The sequence below is a fragment of the Gorilla gorilla genome, chromosome 7, assembly GCF_029281585.2.
Source record: "Gorilla gorilla gorilla isolate KB3781 chromosome 7, NHGRI_mGorGor1-v2.1_pri, whole genome shotgun sequence".
NCBI classification, from domain to species: Eukaryota; Metazoa; Chordata; class Mammalia; order Primates; family Hominidae; genus Gorilla; species Gorilla gorilla.
Genome location: NC_073231.2, coordinates 135,660,700 through 135,674,744, shown reverse-complemented (window position 1 = coordinate 135,674,744; position 14,045 = coordinate 135,660,700). Strand labels below are relative to the sequence as shown.

Below are 14,045 nucleotides of genomic sequence, written 5' to 3'. Positions count from 1 at the left end.
CTCTGAAATCTAGGCAGAGACTCCCAAGCCTCAACAATTCTTGCTGTCTGCACACCTGCAGGCCTAACACCCATCGAAGCTGCCAAGGCTTATGGCTTCTACTTGCCTGAACAGCAGCTTGAGACATAATCTAGGACCGTTTTAGCCGTGGCTGGAGCTGGAGTGGCTGGGATGCAGGGAGCAGTGTCCCCAGGGCAGCCAGGCCCTGGGCCTGGCCTGTGAAACCATTCTACCCCTCTTGGCCTCTGAGTCTGTGGTGGGAGGGGCTGCCACAAAGGTCTCTGAGATGCCTTCGGGCATTTTCCCCATTGTCTTTGATTTGTCATTGAATTTGGGCGGAGACACAAATTCAAATCATATCAACCTGGTAAAGAATTTGGATTTTATTCTGAGTGTGTTAGTGAGTCATTGCATGGCTTTGAGCAGAGAAAGGATGATTTATATGTTTAAAAGAGTGCTTTGCCTCTTATATGTGGAAGAGATTGTAGGAGGAGGCTGGGTTGGAAACAGGGAGACCAGCAACCCTAGCAGGAAGTGAGGGTAGCAAGAAGTAGGGAGGTGTGGCAGTGGGGGAGGTGAGACGTGCTGCCCTTTAAGCTAATGATAAAAGTGTGTTGGGGAGGATGAGGGGAGTGTCAGGGCAGATGCTCCTGACCAGCAAGGTAAGGTGTGAGGGCTGAGTATTGACACTGGAATTAGCAACGTGGAAGTTACCTGATGGCCTTCCCAGTGCAGTTTTGGTGGTGTGGGATGGGGATAAAAGCCACATTGCAGTGGGTTTAATAGAGAACGAAAGGAGAGAAACAAAAGATGCTGAGTGTTAGATTATTCCTTTTAAGGAATTTTGCTGCAAAGAGAAGCAAGGGAATAGGGTGGGAGCTGGTGAGGGAAATAGAATCAAGGTACATTTCTGTTTATGTTTTAAGATGGAAGAAATAAATGTATGTATGCCAAACAGAAGGGTACTGAAAAAGAAAAACTGAAGTAGGAAGGAAACTCAAGATAATGTATTGTTCAGAATGTCAAATTTTGAAGAAAGTGTTTTCAGGAAGGCGTGGGTGATAACTGGGTCAAGAGCTGCTAGTTCAGTAAGTTGAAGTGTGAGAATTGTCCTTTAGATTTAGCCAAATGCAAGTTTTGGTGACCTTGACAGGGACAGGTTTATTGTAGTGGGCATAAAAGCCAAACGAATGAGTTGAAGGAATCGGAGTTTGAAAGGTGGAAAGAAACATCTACAGACAGTTCATTTGACAAGTCTTGCTATAAAGAGGACAGGAAAGATGATGTTGTAGTAGAGGGCACATGAAGTCCTTGAGGAGACAAAAGCAGGCGGGAGAAGTAGTGCCCCAGAAGAAAGGTTGTCCTTCAGGAAAACAGGTACAGAGGGTGGGTGTATGGTTACTGAAGAAAGGATGGTAGAAAAGATAGATGCTTATGTGTTTTGTGTGTGAAAGATACAGTGAGGTCATTTCCTGCAAGTGAGAATGGAGGATGGGTTGTTGGGTTTTTGTGGTTTTCTTCTTCTTCTTCTTTTTTTTTTTTTGAAGAGATCATGAGCAAGGTAAGAATTTTTTTTAATGTGTGGAATAATCACCTGGGAAAGTGGGAGAGGAGATTGAGTGAGGTAGCAAAACTGAGGGTGCACTTCAGGTTGGTGGTAATATGTTAAAAGCAGCAGCTTTCAACAACAGGCAGTTTTGCCTCCTAGGGGACATTTGACAATGTCTGGAGGCGTTATTGGTTGTCACAGCTGGGAGCGGGGTGATAAGAGGTATCTAGTGGGCAGAGGCCCAGAATACTGCTAAACAACCTACAAGGCACTAGACAGTCCCCCACAGCAAAGAATTGTGCAGTTCAAATGTTAGTATTGCTGAGTTTAAGAAACCCTGATTTAAAGTGAAGCTGGTTAGTGTGTTTGTTACTTTTCTTTCTTCCCCCTCCTTCTCACTGGCCACTCACAAGTCTTTAATACGTTTATAAGCTGGATGTGAGGAAAACTGACACTAAACAAGAGAAATTCAGATTCTGATAAATATGCTTAAGAAATAAGTTGAGTGAAGAGATAGGTAGAAGATTATCACTAGAAGTTGCAACCGGTGCAACTCCTTTGAGAAGGTTGGCAGAGAAAGCCCTCTTCAAAGAGATGCCTTTTAAGATGAGCCCTGAAGGATGGAAAGAAGCCAGTCATGGGAAAATCTTTGGGACTAGCATTCTAGGAAGAGGAGACAAAATTAAAAAGTACCTTGAGGAGAAAAAGTAAGTGAAGTAACAGCATCTCTTAGGAAGCTTGTAGAAAGATAGAGGAAATATTATAGTAATTGTAGGGTATAGTTGTTTCTATTGGCTATTATTCTGTAAGGAAACTTCTTTTCAAATGTTTTATGGGAAAATGGTCTAATGTATTTAAGTGCCTTTTGTTAGCTTAAAAATACATTCCACAGACTACCGGCCAGGAAGGGCGTGTTCCTTTCCAGATAAGTTGTCAACGTGGAAACAAATGTCTAATGTAAGGGCTCATAGTAAAAAAAATTCCACCAGAAATAGGACAACTCCTGAGGTAAACCATGTCTGGTTTCTGTATATTAAATCTGTGTTAAATTTATTTTTAGGTTATTTAGTAAATACAATATTTAGTTTAAATCCAAGGCTTACAATAGAAAATAATTTGAAAGAAGATTCTTTAGCTTTTCCCTTCTAGATTCAGATAGTAAGACTTAGTTTATTATTCTAAATGATGATATTTGTTACCTCTAAAATATATCAATAGTGTTTTGGGTCTGCTTTAAAATCTTAAATCCGGCCGGGCCTGGTGGCTCACGCCTGTAATCCTAGCACTTTGGGAGGCTGAGGCGGGTAGATCACCTGAGGTTGGGAGTTTGAGACCAGCCTGACCAAGATGGAGAAACCCTGTCTCTACTAAAAATACAAAATTAGCCGGGCGTGGTGGTGGTGCATGCCTGTAATCCCAGCTACTCAGGAGGCTGAGGCAGGAGAATCACTGGAACCTGGGAGGCGAAGGTTGCAGTGAGCCGAGATCGTACCATTGCACTCCAGCCTGGGCAACAAGAGTGAAATCCCGTCTCAAAAAAAATCTTAAATTCTTTGGTATCTTTCATATCAAATGTATTTATTCATCCGAAACTTAGAAATCTTACTAGTCTCCTTTAGATGGCAGAAATCCAACTCAACAGCTAAAAGGGGTATTGGTTTAAAAAAACTAGGGTATCTTAAAACCAGAGGAAAATCAAGCAGCTGGACTGAGAGAAGTGACAGCTGGAACTCGGGAATGAATGGAAGGAAATTAATGACTCCAGGACACTCTTTGAGACCTTGCACTGTAATACTGGTTCATTCTCTTGTGATAGACTGCCATCCTCTAGGGCAGGAAGTATGACTGCCACATCCGCCCACGCCTCACATTCCATAAGTTCTGCTGCTGGGAACAGAGCCGCTAGTTAGGTTGCTCTGACAGCTGCAACAGTAATAGTAAATAAACTGCCAGGTATGGCACTAAATGTGGTGCTTATATTAACCCATTTAATGATTTTAGGAACCCTCTGAGGTGAATATTATTAATATGCACCTTTTACACATGAGAAAACTGAGGAATGGAGAAGTTAAAAAACACTTGACTGAAGTCACAAAGTTTGGAAGTGGCAGAGCTGGGTTTCAGACCCAGGCAGTCTGGTCCCACCTAAGCTGATGTTTAACCACTGTCATATTAGTTGAAAACAGTCACAGTGAGAGGACAGCAGGGTTTTTTGTTTGTTTGTTTGGTTGGTTTTTGGCCAGGTTAAAATATAGCAAGATAGGGTTATGGTTTTAATTTTTTGTTTATTCTTATAAAGGATAGGAGAACCGATAATGTTGTAATGGGACTGTTTTTAGAGCTTTGAAAACTTCCATGAGTTTTTGTTCAAAGAGACATTGTGATATGGGCTGCCTATGTAGCATCTGTCCTATGTGCTGTGTGGTAGAGCGAATTTTTGCGCTGGACAACAGTTGTTGTAGTGATTCTCAGTTGGATGATTTTGCCCCCAGGAGACATTTGGCGGTATCTAGAGACATTTTTGATTGTCACAGCTTGTATGGGGGGGTAGCTGCTAGTATCTAGTGGATTGAAGCCCAAGATGTTGGTGTATTTCCTACAATGTGAGACAGACTCCAGTAACAAAAGAACTCCTCAGCCCAAAATGTTAATAGTGCTGAGACTGAGAAACACTGTGTTAGATAAACTGAGCCAATTCCTTTTTTTTTTTTTTTTTTTTTTGAGAGGGAGTCTAGCTCTGTTGCCTAGGCTGGAGTGTGCAGTGGCGTGATCTTGGCTCCCTGCAACTGCCGCCTCCTTTAGTATAGACGGGGTTTCACTGTGTTGGCCAGACTGGTCTCGAACTCCTGACCTTGTGATCTACCCACCTTGGCATCCCAAAGTGCTGGGATTACAAGCGTGAGCCACTGCGCCCAGCCAACTGAGCCATTTTCAAACTAAGTGTTTGTGTATGGGATAAATAGGCAAGAAATTCTCAATCCTTATGAGAGCAAATAGGTCAGGACCAAGTCTGATGTAGTGGTCATACTCCCAAGTATGAGGAGGGGAGGATTACATTAGCCTCGGGTGCCTGGAAAGAAGAACCATATACAGAGGAAGAAGTTTACAGAACAAGCTGTAGGAAAATGGAGCAGACATACATGGCTAGTTCCAAAATTTTCCCCAAGGTTGGACTGTGTGCATACAGGTAAAAAGGTAAGGAAACCTAATCTCCCTCTTCTCCATGCATACCTGATGATGTTAATAGAACTAATTTTAGGACAACATTTCAGCAATATTCTTGATAAATATGGGCTTCGTTCTGATTTACAACATTGGAATGTGTTGATAAGGACTCAGGTTTATGTTAAAAGAAATAGAGCCATTATTACTTTTAAAAGGTTATTTTGTGATATTTAGGTTTTAATTACAGCAACAGCCAATATTTATTAAATGTTTTCTGTGTGCCAGACACTAAGCTGAGTCAGTGCTTAATCTAATTTAACCCTCATAATAGGAATTTAAGATATTTACTATAATTACCTGTGTTTTACCAATCAAGAAATGAGTCCCCAGAACGGTTAACTACCATCCTTAAGGTCAAACAGCTAGTAAGCTAGAGTCGAATTTCTGGTTTGATTCCATAGATTAAACTCCTAAAACCAAATGGTGTGCTGCTTTTTTCCTACTAAAAATATAGTCCTTTCTCATGATTTATTTTTCATCTGTAGTTGCAATTTTGATACCACTAGGTAATTTTTTGTGTATTTGGTCTCAGTTCTTGTTAGTGAGAAAACGTATATATGTTTGGATACAGTCATTCCATATATGTTGGAAAGCTTTTAAAAATTAAAGCTGTGAAATATGCTACTTCCAAATGGTTTCTTCCAACATCTATTGAAGAACTTTAGTAACCAATCTGAGATAATTATTTGGGTGTGATGATTTAGGAAAAATGTTTATCTTTTCCTTTAATATAAAAGCTTGGTATTGTTAAATGTTTTACAATGTATACGGTAATTAAGTCGAAATATTAAATATTTCCCTCTTAGCTTAATGTCACCTAATCCACTTGTGTAAAGTATTTTACAAAATCAGACCATTGAAATTCTGTGTAATAGAAATATTAATATAAAAAGAAGATAGATCTCCACCTCCCCCATTGGGGGAATATTGTTTCGAAAGGGAAGAACCATTCAGTACTTACCATATATGAATAAATTGGATTGCTTTTAACATTTTGTAAGAAATTTGTGTTTCCGTACATCAGACTTTGACCTCTGAAGCAAATAGCTATTTGTATTTCCTCATGGGAAGCTTACAGTTAGAAACATATGCTGATGTTGGAGAGTAGGTGGAAGAGGGGGATGCCACAGGTGATGGGAAGTGCTAACTTTTTTCAAGCTTCTTATAATGAGAGTGAGTGGCAAGTTGTCTTTTTTCTTAATAAAAATATTGTTTTATGTTTTGCCTTATTTACATTTGCCAGCAACGGGATCTTTGGAGAAAAACACATAGCAATTGGAGGAAAAGTACAGCAGTTGGAGGGAGGAGGATGTGGGTAGTCGTGATACCATAGTTTGCCTCCCCTTTTGTTACTCTGCCTTCCAGGTTTGAACCTGGTTTCCTGGATGTTTCTGACCCCATTTCCCACTTTCATCCTCACTGCATTATGGAGATCTTGGGCAACATTTATGCCAATGCCGTATTTTCACTTTTTTTCCTCCGCAAACCTACTAAGTTGTGATAATTGCTGGCTCCCTATTGTACCTGTTTGCTGTGTTAACTTTTAAGTTCCATACATGGTATAGTTGTGTATAGTTGATTATTCAGTCTAAGAGTTAAATAATAAGTTTGATTAATCTTAGGAGATAGAAGATATCAAAAACATTTTATGCGTGGTAAAGTTTTTTTAGATGGGTCATTAATTGATAACTTTCTTTAGGCTTTAATGGTTAAATGTGGTTTGAATACTTTCTTCTTTGTGTTCCCAATAGGATTTGACTCTGCAAGAAGGAAAATATCCCTATTATTTAAAAAAATGGTTTCTATAGTTACTTATTTGAGAAATCTAGTTTTGCTGTTAAATTGAGAAATATATGCCTCAAAAATTTTAAAGGAGTAACACTAACATAGATAGTAATAAAATGTAAATATTGCAAGTTATATGTCAAAATCTAATCTTTTTTCCCATCTTGCTTTATGTAACTTTTTTGATATGTGGAAGAGAGGGACAGGAGCTATAAACTCAGAGCCAAATGTGCTTTTGTTGTTCCAAATTCTCAATGCCAAAAGCATATAAACCTGCACCTGTTGATAATTATGAGCAAGCCAGCCTTTGCCAAATCCCAGGCCTCTGCTTAAAATTTTTTACTGGAACTAAATGATGTTGCCATTTTTATTTTTAGGTTTGCTGGCATGGGTAATCTCATTAAGGTGCTAACCAGGGACATAGACCACAATGCAGCACATTTTTTCTTGGACTTTGAAAGTAAGTCTCTTTAGCCCTTCACAGCTGGTGCATAATGGTAAAGGTGAAAGATGAATTATACTCACCACAGTGAAGGCCAGCCAGAATATTTGTTAATTAAACATGGGAATCAAACAAAGGTTGCATGATTTTTTCTTAATCGTAGGCAAACATCACCATCATATGTATAATTTAGTTTTTCATTTGCTAAAATCATGTTGAGTCTGTAGCCAGTGCTGTCCTTTCATTAGTCCATGAAGCAAGTAGCCTTATGATGAACATTCTAATAGTATGCTTTAGTGACTATGTCAAACAATATTTGCTTATAATCCTGTAATAATTTTATTTTAAAAATCAGAATTGTGCTGCATACCTTGAATCAGTAGTCTCCATACCTCCACAAATTATTGACAATCCAAATTTGGTTAGAAATACATGCTTTATTTAATCGCATGCAGGAAGAAAGTTTTATACTGTTTTAAGATGAGATGCAAAGGTGAGACATGGCCAAATGTATTAATATTTGGCTTTGAAATAAATTGTTGTTTCAGTGCGATACTAACAGTACTACATGTAAATAATTCTTGATCAGAAATTTCTTTTTCAGAATATTAGCACTATTGGAATACTTAAAGAATTTTTCATTATAAGGCCATTAATGAAACTTGTCTTGGGAGAATTTTGAGAAGAATTAGAGCAACAGTTGTGCCATTGTGTACAGGAAAACCACATTTCACCTCTAGGTCCTACATATCAACACCTTGAGAACCCGTTTTGCTGTCTGCCAGAGCACAGTCTGGGTAACCTGAAGAATGAATTCATGGCCTAATGAACATTTTCCCTGTTACTATTTTTCTTTAAGTAAACTTCAGATGTTCTTTTTTATAAAGGGATATTTTCTCTTTTCTCATTCTTGTCTTGACAGGTACCTTAACATGGGGAATCTTCTTAAAGTTTTGACATGCACAGACCTTGAGCAGGGGCCAAATTTTTTCCTTGATTTTGAAAGTGAGAAGATGATTTTATATCTATTTCTCTTTGCCTGCAGTAGACTGCGTTTGTCTTGCACTAAATGAATGTTTCCACTTTGCCATCTTTTTAACTGCTTTGCATGACTGAGCTATGAATTGTTTGAGTAAATTTCTGGTGCCTTCTAGAACTGGAAGTCCTATTTTATAGATTAAATTGTGATGATAAAATGTCTTTGAGTTTTTATAAGAGATTTCATATCTCTTAGTTGGAGATTATTTTGTAATTTACGATCTATTCTCTAATGAAAACATTTTTATGAAAAAATTTTGTTGGAAAGGACAAGTACTACCTCAAGATTTATTAATAGAAGCAATATTTGGGGAAAACTTATAGTCAAGAAAAATCGAACAGGTTTCAGTTATTCTAGGGTACATATTTAAGTATTTCAAATATCAATCTGTTCATGAAGGCCATTCAGAGCTCAGTAATTTGGGCATAATATTAAAAGGTAAGTGTGAACCTAAATTATTTAATCTTTGCAGATAATTTGAAAAGTTAAAAAAATGGAATGTATTTATTTCAGGAATTTATTTTTTCTGACTCTAAATGAAAGGAAAAATAATGGGTTCACAGACCTTTAAGTAATTTGCCTTCTGTTTGTTTTATGTTGCATGACCTATTGTAATATGGTCTAAGAGTGGCAGGTAAGTGTCATTGACCTTGGTGCATGTTGCAAAGCTTTTGCTTTTTTTGGCTGTTGATATCGCTTTAGCTTGTCTGATTGTTAAATTGAGAAGAATTATTAAATTGGTGTTTTAGTGTGAATGATGCTATTTTAACTGATCAATAGAAAATTGTTAGGAAAGGGTGAAGAGGTATTTCTTAGGTTTTTAATCATGTGATCCCTTATATTTTTAAGTGTTAGAATGTATTTTTATATACTTAAAATTTAAGACATTTTCTGATTTTAAAAACAAAACAAATAAATCACTTAAACCCCCAGAAAGTCACTGCCTTTTCCTCCAACTTCAATTTAGTTTTTACAATTTTATGTAATTCATTCTATTTTATGAATCATTCTAAACCATGGCAGTTCATATGAACACATCAATTTATAGCTATCTCCATTTTGTAGAATAATTTGTGGTCTCTGGTTATTTTCTACTTTTATTCCATTTCTATAAAGGATCTGTTACAGTTTGGGTACTGTGTACAGGCTAGTAAAGAGTAGTAAATCAATATCAGGTCCATGTGAAATTGGGTTTCAGGGGAAATTGGGTTTTTAGGGGAAATACTATTAAATATTAGATGAATATTAGTTTTCTTGACCCTTCTCAACAATTTACCAGTGCTATGTTAAGTGCATGTTTAGCATGACTTTTAATCAGCTTGAGGATGTCGAGCAGATTGCTGACTTGAAGATATTCTTTCAGATGAGGCAACTTACATTAGAGCTGTATTTTAGTTTATTTGCATCTGTTTCAAACTTGGTCTTGTGTCTTTTTCTGCTATTCTGTCTCCCTTTTCCTCTTTGTCTCAAATTCCTTACATTTACAGAATCTTGACTTTGATAGTCAAGATCTTGTTCAAGACTTGGCACTTGATCTTTTTGTAAACCTAGCATTATGTTATGGTCAAGTGGGAAGCATGAATTTAAATGTAGTATTTAAAAGATTACTTGGTCTTGGCTTTCCAATCTGTGGGAGTGTTGGATCATTTTATACACACACACACACACACACACACACACACACACACACACACACACACACACACACCCTTTTTTTTTTTTGATATGAGGTCTTACCCTGTCACCCAGACTAGAGTGCAGTGGCACAATCTTAGCTCACTGCAACCTCTGCCTACCTGGCTCAAGGGATCCTCACACCTCAGCCTCCAGAGTAGCTGGGACTATAGGCACATGCCACCAAGCCCAGCTAATTTTTCATATTTTTGGTAGAGATGGGGTTTCACTCTGTTGCCCAGGCTGGTCTCAAACTCCTGAGCTCAAGTGATCCACCAACCTTGGCCTTCCAAAGTGCTGGGATTACAGGTGTGAGCTACTGCACCTGGTACATTATTATAATTTAATAATAGTGACAGGAAAAGGTAAAAATTGCAAACAACAGTAATAACCAATAATGCAGAAATACATATAAAATGTTAACTGTAAAGGCAGATATTGTTGCCTATATCAGCCAATGTAGATCTTCTGGTTTTATACTTACTGATATACTATAAATGAAATTTAGTGACAGCATACTGTATACCAAACTAGACTTTACCCATTGTTATTTCTTATTTAGATTTTTAGATACATTGTCTTTTGATTCTAACATTGGCATTATCTTAATTTAATCTCTGTATATTTTTCTTCTTTTTGGAAATATGCGTTTGTAAAAGCTTACCTTATAAGCTACTATGGTGACCTTGGCCTATCAGATGGGTGTTCTCTTAAACCGTTTTATACTGCTTTATACCAGACTCAAAATTGCCAACATAGTTATCTGCTAATTCTCAATAACTTAAAGCCACATTATTTTTGCTAGAGTAATTAGTACTACATTGTTTATTTCTAGATGCACTTTAATATTCATGTCACCAGAGTAATTTAGTTTTAGTGTTTTATTAATCTGATTGATTAAGTCTATCCCAATATGTCTCTGCAGTTGGGTGACTATAGAAATAATTCATGCAGATTACCTGGCTATTTGTATCATATTATATACAGATGACATACTCTAGTGCATTTGAAACGTAATTTAATGGAATCTTGTAGTTTACAAAATTAAGATTGTCTTTAAAGTAAATCATTATTCCTTTAATTTACTCCTCTCATGACCCCTGTAACTGTTTTTCACTTCAGTTCAACATACATTTATGCCTTGCCTCCTGTATACCAGCCAGTAGGTGCTGGGGTTGCAAAATAACTAAGATACAACCCAAACATGCTGGAAGCTCTCAATCTAGTAGGAGAGGATAGAAACGAAAGCTCATAATTTTGTTTTGTTTTGTTTTTGAGACAGGGTCAGTCTCTGTCGCCCAGGCTGGAGTGCAGTGGCATGATCTCAGCTCACTGCAGCTTTGACCTCCCAGGCTGAAGTGACCCTTTCACCTCAGTACCCAAAAGTAGCTGGAATTACGGGTGCCCACCTGCCAGAAAACTCAGTTTTACTTAAATTATTTATTTTCAACGTGTAGCTCATGAAGATACTAACTTTAAATGGCAATGAGTAGATTGAGAATCATCATGGAAGACTTTTTTTTTTTTTTTTTTTGAGATGGAGTCTCACTCCATCACCCAAGCTGGAGTGCAATGGCATGATCTTGGCTCACTGCATCCTCCACTTCCTGGGTTCAAGTGATTCTCCTACCTCAGCCTCCCGAGTAGCTGGGATTACAGGCATGCAGCACCACACCCAGCTAATTTTTTTATTTTTAGTAGAGATGGGGTTTCACCATGTTGGCCAGGCTGGTCTCAAACTCCTGACCTCAGGTGATCCACCTGCCTCAGCCTCCCAAAGTGCTGGGATTACAGGTGTGGGCCACCACACCTGGCCCACCATGGAAGACTTTCTGGTGGTGATGTTTGAATTGGGTTTTGGAGAGTGAATTAGAATGTTTTGAACTAATATAGTAAAGGACAGTAGAAAGAAGGAACAACATGGACAGAGACCTTAAGGCATGAAATGTCATTCTGTATTCAGTTAAACGTTTAGTCTTGATAGAAGGATTTTTTCCTTAGAACAGATTACACCTATATGATAAGTTTTATTTTGTTTTTATTTAATAATAGTTCAGTTAAAATATAAGCCCAAAATTGCTCCATAAAATTTGGCAGCATTTATGCTATTGACAGCATATAAAAAGCACTCAATCGAGCTAGGTGCAGTGGCTCATGGCTGTAATTCCAGCACTTTGGGAGGCCACAGCAAAAGGATCACTTGAGTCAAGGAATTTGAGACCAGTCTGGGCAACATGGCAAGACTCTATCTGTATGAAAAAAAAATTTTTTTTAATTAGCTGGGAATAGTGATGTGTGCCCTTGCAGTGAGCTGTGATTTGCTCTACTGCACTCCACCTTGAGTAGCAGAGTGAAACTGTCTTTGGAAAAAAAAAAAAAAAAAGCACTGAATGGGAGCCTGCATAGCCTCTTCTAGTTGTTGGAATTTCCTATTTTATAACAACAGTGTTAATTTATAGCTTATTCTAATGACAAATCTTTAGCCTCAGTAACTTCCATATCTGCTAGCTCACTAAATTCTAGTTCTTGGGAGAAAAGAGACTTTTATTTAGTTTTGTGTCCTTTCCCAATCTTAGCATAGTGCTTTTTAAATGGTAGAAGTTCAGTAAGTATCTTTTAAACTTGACTCACTTACCTCCAGGGAAATCAAAATGGGAGAGTAAATAGAGGTAGTCATTTGTTAAGGGAGAAATAGAGTATATTTTCTCTGATTCTGTTATAGTGCCTTTCCATTGAGTCATGCATTTCCTCTATAGTTCTTGTGTCCTTTGTGTTACTTGTTTCCCCCTTATCATTTAGAAATATTGGGACCTACTCTAACTTATTTTTTCATTTATCTCTTGCATAGTTTCAGTTGGTTTTGCCCTGTACTTTGAAATATCTTTATTCTGGTGTCATCTTTCTTATATTTATTTTTCAAAAATGATATAGGATCATAGTTATTCAGAGATCAAAAAGCATAGTAGTCTCCTTTAATTAATGCCAGAGGCTTATTTATGTCTCTGTACCCTCTCATTCATTCAAAATGTATTACAGAAAATCTAGGTACTGAGTTTACAGATGTACCAGTGGTACATACTGTACATTCTGGTCTCTGTCTTGATGTAACTTACAGAGATAGATTGCGTAGGTTTATTAAATGAATTAATGTAAAATTAAAGCAGAAAGACCCCTTATCACAATTATAATTTTTATGTTGACTTTTTATTTTTTCATTTCATAGTTAATCTTTGCTTCTTTTTATATTATAATGACTTCAATTTTAGCAGTTATATTGACTCTTTTTCTACTCTCCACCCTATAGGAAATTAGTGTGAAGTTAATAAAATTTTTAATTTACCTTCAATAAGAACAATTGAAACATGCCTTAATTTCCCTTGAACAGCTTTAAAAACTAAGCTTGATGAGTAATGAATATGTCTACTCTCAGTAGTAGATACATTATTTTGCAATTTTGCATGTCCTTTTGTAAGCTGACTAAATGGTACTTTTTTTTTTTAAATAGTAAAGCCATTTTTTTCTATGGAAAATCAAAGTGACAAGTCTTGGTTGCATTATATAGTACCGTTTTTTGAAAACAATAAAATAAAAAGCTTTGTTTTATACAGCTTTTCCCCCTTCCTAGTATTTCACCCTTTTGCATGACTTGCTTTCAGTAAAGTAGTGCTTACTTGTCTGCTATTTTCTGTTTGTCTTCATTTCTATAGCAGTCTTCAGCAGCTTTCAAAATTATAAATGTGACTTTCCTGTGACAGTCTAAAAAATGTTTAATCATTGTGGTGCTGGGTGTTTTTCTCACCCTAAAGGGAAACTTAAATCTTCTCCTCTATTTTTAAATTTCTTGGTACTTATTAAACCTTTACTAGTTATTAACCACTTACAAGGTCTACTTAAGTCTACTTGATAATGTTTCGTTTGTATGTTAAGTCTCAGTGTCACATTTTTATGTTAACAGCTAGTCACCACACCTAAAATACATAGTCTAGCATTTTCAAACTTCACAGATACCTTTGATATATAATAGCTAAACTATTGTCCTTTGTCATGAATTCCCACTTCATGAATTCAAACTAAATACGTGTCTACTATTGATGTTATGTCTGTAGTTTCACAATTCCATATGAAAAAGTGTAAGACTGTCTTTTTTTGCATGTAAAACATATTTTTCTCTACTGAATCTGATGTAAGTATAAAAGTTATGAAGTGTGCTTTTTTAAAAAGAGTGTATGTCTAACTGTTACATTGGAAAATATGGTCTGGCTAAATGTAAAATATTTAGCAGTAAATTATTACTGCTAAATAGCAAAGCTTGATCTATAAGAAAGCTAACC

General features: G+C 36.9%; 1 protein-coding gene across 14 annotated transcripts in view; it reads left to right on the top strand.

The window, feature by feature from the left end:
• The window catches only part of CYRIB (CYFIP related Rac1 interactor B), a 175,266-nt gene that overhangs the window by 129,486 nt on the left and 31,735 nt on the right, over window positions 1-14,045 (top strand). For 8 of the 14 annotated variants that reach the window (XM_031013736.3, XM_031013737.3, XM_019032515.4 and 5 more), the window contains one exon: window positions 7,924-8,006. The exons of 2 other annotated variants lie outside the window; for them this stretch is intronic. In XM_031013736.3, the coding sequence (XP_030869596.1) occupies window positions 7,934-8,006 (73 nt within the window). In that variant the 5' untranslated portion in view covers window positions 7,924-7,933. Of the gene's footprint in view, window positions 1-6,936; window positions 7,020-7,923; window positions 8,007-14,045 lie in introns of all 14 variants that reach the window. 4 more of the 14 variants (XM_031013740.3, XM_031013742.3, XM_031013743.3 and 1 more) reach the window with 2 other exon arrangements.